This window comes from Austrofundulus limnaeus, unplaced genomic scaffold (assembly GCF_001266775.1).
Source record: "Austrofundulus limnaeus strain Quisiro unplaced genomic scaffold, Austrofundulus_limnaeus-1.0 Scaffold64, whole genome shotgun sequence".
NCBI classification, from domain to species: Eukaryota; Metazoa; Chordata; class Actinopteri; order Cyprinodontiformes; family Rivulidae; genus Austrofundulus; species Austrofundulus limnaeus.
Genome location: NW_013952466.1, coordinates 469,818 through 475,446, shown reverse-complemented (window position 1 = coordinate 475,446; position 5,629 = coordinate 469,818). Strand labels below are relative to the sequence as shown.

At 36.5% G+C, this 5,629-nt stretch overlaps 1 protein-coding gene across 3 annotated transcripts in view; it reads right to left on the bottom strand.

Annotated features, from left to right (window-relative positions):
* nr6a1a (nuclear receptor subfamily 6, group A, member 1a) overlaps positions 1-5,629 on the bottom strand; it is a gene marked incomplete at its 5' end in the record, with an annotated part of 251,571 nt that overhangs the window by 111,244 nt on the left and 134,698 nt on the right. For 2 of the 3 annotated variants that reach the window (XM_014009966.1, XM_014009968.1), the window contains 1 exon segment: positions 1,961-1,984. In XM_014009966.1, the coding sequence (XP_013865420.1) occupies positions 1,961-1,984 (24 nt within the window). 3 annotated transcript variants of the gene reach the window in all.

Below are 5,629 nucleotides of genomic sequence, written 5' to 3'. Positions count from 1 at the left end.
AACCTTCAAGATTTGAAGACTGTTTGTGTGGAAGAATGGCCCAAAATCACACCTGAGCAATGCATGCCACTAGTTTCTCCATACAGGAGGCGTCATGAAGCTGTCATTGCCAACAAAGGCTTTTGTATAAAGTATTAGATAAATTTCAGTAAGCGTGTTCAATACTTTTTCTCTGTGCCATTCCATATTCTTACAAATAACTTCATTTCTGGACATTTATGGTTTGATTTCTTTGTATGTATGGATCACTTGGGTTGTTACCGACATCTGGTGAAAGTTTCATGTCATTAGCACCTCTAGTAATATATTTACTGAGAAAAATGGTGACGTGTTCAATACTTACAGTATTTTACCCGCTGTAGTTCTTCATTTATTTTCGGAACATTTTGAACTCCTCCTGCTCAGTTGTCTCTGCACTTGCAGCCATGTTGACACAGGTGTGATGATGATGATGTAACTGATGACAGAATGGTAGAGGGTAAATTTCTACTGTAGGCCAACTTCATATAGGTTCTATTGCATATAACGCGCAGCCCTAGTTCAAACTAAGTCTGCTACCATGGTGACCTAACCAGGCTTAAAGAAATCCTCCATTGTGACTACTGAGTAGTGAAAGAACTTATTAGTTTTTTAGCATGGTTGCTATCTTCCTGCTGCTGCACTTTATTTTAACTTGTGAAACAACACAACATGCAAATACTGTATATCCCCTGGTATGTTGTGTTCATTGGTATATCCTATAAATAATAATAATAGTGGGCTGATTTGAACAAAAAAATGACGGGCCGTTTTTTGGTCCCAGTTCAGCCCTGATGAAGTAAGAAGTGTGATGATCTGGGCCTGTCTTGCTGGATCAAGGGTTGGGTCTGTCAGAGTTTCCACCAGTTTCTGAGTGCATTGTGATGGTGAAGGAAACTGGCCTCACACACACCAAGACTTGCAGTTTTGGGTAACCTTACCCTTTTTTAAAACCTATGGCAGTTCAGCACTTACCTTTGTACCCTTTCAAGCAGTTCGTTAGAACTGAGCTGCTTGAATATCAAATTTAAACAAGATAGAATGTGACGCCAACCATCACCGATGTCCCCCATCGCCATTCAATATTCAACAACAGTTAGCGGCTTTTTTGGAATCATCACAGGCCTTCATTATTTAAATCATCTCATGACGTGAACCAACAGACGGATGGGGCTAAAGTGATCATTCCAGTAGTGGGATGGATTAGGATTGACCATAGTGAATTTGATGCAGATTGGTTGAAATATGTGGAATTTAGAGCCAAGCGTATGTCATTGGCGTGATATCTGACTTGACAGCCAAAAAAGGTCACTTCCTATTGGCAGGGGGCGAGGCTTTGACAATGTCATATGACATGGTGGGGTCGGGTGTGCAACATAGATGATTCATACCATGTTTGGTGTATTTTAGTCTTTTTATGTGAAAGTAACAGTTTTCTGAAATTGTAAAGGACGGACAGAGAGCATTTCTATGTCCCCCGCCTCCAAAAATAGAAAAAAATAGTTTTTTTCTAACTGGAAGAATTATGGTGTTCTAAAACCTTTGACCGGTAGCGTCATTTGTTAGGACGTACCAACAGTTTTTATGGTAAGTGACTAATCTCTGATTTGGATATGCCAGAAATGACCTGCGATCACAGAAAAATGGTTGAATTTAAAAGCAACGAGCCTGAATGCCCCACAGAGCACATGGGTGTATCTAAACTAAACCTTAGTGATAATCTGTCACAAAGACCAACAAAGTTTCATCAGAAGTAAGGACTGAAGTGATAAACACATTAAGAGAAAAATCCCAGGTGTGACCCAGTCATTTAGACAACTACATTCTACTAATCATATCAATAATATGATAGAACTATTGATAACAGTGTAAAAAGAATACAGAAATACTCAGTATTTTGGATTACTAAGAATTTAGAAAAGCATAAAAGAATTTCACTTACCCAAATTACTTTCATTGACAGCATCTGTTCAAACAAAATAAAACCAAAAAAAAAAAAAAGCAAAGTATTAATAAACAGGATCAATCAAGATGGAATGCTGGAGTATATTTCAACTTTGAGGCTTTTAAGAAATAGGCTCCAGAGTGAAAAAATACTTGTGTGGACAGATTAAACATCTCTTTTTTAAAACTGTGGTGTCATAAAGTCACCACCCTACAACCATAGAAACTGAAAGTAAAAATAACAAATGAATATATGCTTGATCTAGTTTCTCAAGTACGAGTAAAAAATCTTTAAGAAATTCTATCACTTTAGTGAGCAGACAAGGGTGATGAAGAGTAATTTTATTTTAATAGAGAGCTAAAACCTTTGTTATTAAATCAAACAGCTTGAAGTCAATTTTTTATCTCTACATTCAATTATCAACAATAAATAAAGCAAATGTTGGAAAAAAAAACATAATACATGCAGGTTAAAAGTTATTTATGAGAAGATTTAAAAGACAGTTTTAATAAAAACAATAGTTTACATATACACATACATTATATAATCCCATCTGTAACTCTACTGCACATATTATTATTATTATTACTATTATTATTGCTATTATTATTATTATTATTATAGTATTGTTTTATAAGTATTACAAATGAACTGAATGATTCAATGAATGTGCACACCTGCAGTGTGATTAATCAAACTTGAAACTGATTGTCAATGTTTGTTTTATTGAACACATTTGCAGGGCAGGTTCAAACAGGCTGCACTCATTGTACCTACACCTCAGTTATCTGCTCCCTCCACCCGTGTTGTATCGTATGAGAGAACAACAGATTTTTTGTTAAATTTACAGATTTCTGAAATGTGGTTTGGAACTACTGTATACCATACCATCTTTATTTATAGAGCACTTTCAACAACCACAGGACCAAAGTGCTGTACACATAATAAAACATGCATACATTAATAATACCAATAATAAAATAAAATAAAAAACATCAAATCAACATTACAAATTGTGTTCAAAGGCTAGAGAGAAAAGATGAGTTTTAAGAAGAGATTTAAAAACAGACAGGGACGACACCTGTCTGATGTCCAAAGAAAGGTTCCATAATTTCGGAGCTGTAACAGAAAAAGCACGGTCACCTCTAAGCTTACGATTTGTTTTGGGCACAGTCAGGAGCAGCTGATCAGCTGACCTGAGGGATCGAGAGGGTCTGTAGGGTTGTAGCAAATTGGACAAATACGGCAGAGCAAGACCATTAAGAGCTTTAAAATCAAATAACAAAACTTTAAAACGAATCCTAAAATATATGCGCAGCCAGTGCAGGGAGGCTAAAACACCAGTCAAAAACAGAAGCGATGCTTCAAAATCTAAACTGTGAACTTTGACTAAGAACATGGACACAGTGTATAGTGTTATGACTATACTATACTGTGTACTTGTGTGTGTGTGTGTGTGTGTGTGTGTGTGTGTGTGTGTGTGTGTGTGTGTGTGTGTGTAGTAAGAGTTATCATGCATTTATCATTATCGAGGTGAACTGGTCAATATATTGTGATATTGATTTTAGGCCATATCGCCCAGCACTAACACTCAGTATGTGTTGTGAATTACTCTCAGCTACATCCACTTAAAATTAGGGCTGTCAAATGATTAAAATTTTTAATCTATTAATTCCAGGGTAGCTGTGAATTAATCATGATTAATCTTTAACTTACTATAAAACTTTAAAATTTTAAATATYATTTATTTATTAAATAAATAAAATAAAAAAGCCATATGAAGATTTTAAGTTAAAATCTTAGTTCAATGTCTGAAAAATGGCCTGGAATGGAGCTACTAATGCCATGTTGCTCAGCTGTGGCAGTCATCTTGAATTGGACTGATTCCAAAAGGTAATCAGCTGAGGATGCTCTTCTAATATTAACTTCCTTTATTAAAATTAAGTAGATTGTTTATGAAATATTTTTGCTAACACACAGAATTAACACCAAATAGTTCAAAGTTATTTTTCAATATTTAAGCTTTGAGAATGTGTTGAAAATAACTCAATTACTACCTTACCAAATCGAAGGTCAGTAAAATGGGCGGAGCTACAGCCAAGAATGTGTTTAAGGTCAGTTGACTGCATTCATCTTGAATTAGGTTCATTTTTAAACGTTAGTTCCAGATGTACGTTCAAAAATTGCCTTCTGAAATTTCTAACAAAGCTTATCCAGTGACATAGGAGATATTTTGCTAACAGACACATGAACAAAAAAAAACATTATAGCTCCATCTTAGCCTTTTGGCGTTGGGCGATAATCATTATTAAACCCTTCTAAACAACAAATCTTGTCAAATGATCAACACTGTTAGTGTGAATGGTTAACAGTGGTTAATAGATGCCTTGGTTGACTTATCAAATTAAAAGCTACACAACCCCCTGCCCTCTTCATCAGCAGCTCAGAGAAATTTTTCTGACATCCTCACACCAAGTGCCGAAAGCAAGGCACCCTTACGAGGCAGAAACGGTGACATCACTCAAACAAGAGCTAAACAAAATAGGCCACAGCTGTTTGGTTCTTCAGGCTACAATTTAGACTCAATATGTCAGACAGAATCACATCACAGGAAGGACTGAGGAAATAAGCACCAAGTCTTCCCTGTCAGAATGAGCTGCTGTTATCTCTTTCTGCTTGTTTCCCACACAGACACAGCTCATGCTAATTTGTGGATGAGGACTGAGCCATGTAGGGCGTATTGGTGGGGAATGGATGAATTATGGAGGGATTTAAATAATAAATAGACTCTTTTCAACCACACGAAAGAGTGTTGAAAGGGGAGAGAGTAATCAGCGAGGTGGTGAGACACTTTCATTTTTTTCCCCCTTTATTAATACAAGTTAGTCTTACTGAGACACAATTGTCTCATTTTGCAGGATTGACCTGATCAGTGGAAAACCTTTTCCACCAAACAAATCTTAGACTTGCTGTATGAATTATACCTTACTGAGTCAATTCTGGCTTATGAAAACATCAGAAGATTTATTCTATGCATGGGAGACAGTGAGTTTGTGTTCAGCGCTGCTGTAGTTCCACTCTAATATGAAAACAGAAGGACTAAGTGATGCTTGGATGTGCACACATGTGGATAGAGATGAAACACCAGGGGTCAGGTTTACAAAAGATTGCATGGAAACCATACTAAAAGTGAACGTACGGCCAAAAGGCAGAAATGGCGTACGCCAAAAATAAAATTCAGATTTATAAAACCTTGCGTACGCATGTTTCTGCGCATCTTTCCTTTTTAAATCACAGCCGCACGTCAGAGTTTGCGCACAAGGTCCCGCCTCAGGTTCTACCCTCTACACGCCCACACTCAACCATAAACAGTCAATGCAAAGTACCTCATGAATGTTAAGATGTATTTAAATCAGTCAGCTTATCAATACCTACAAAAGTGATTGGTTCAGACACGCTCCGTCCTGTGTCTGGAGGATGACAGGTGCTGACTGACAGCTGCTCACGTGAACAGAATGTCTGTGATTGACACAGATTTTCCCTCATTTTGCAGATTTACAGACATTTAGAGTAATCTAATGATTTTTATCAAAAACTCAGCTTCAAGTTAATTTTCTCTCAGAGCCTTCAGGACGATAAAAACAATAAAAATAAAATTAAATAAGT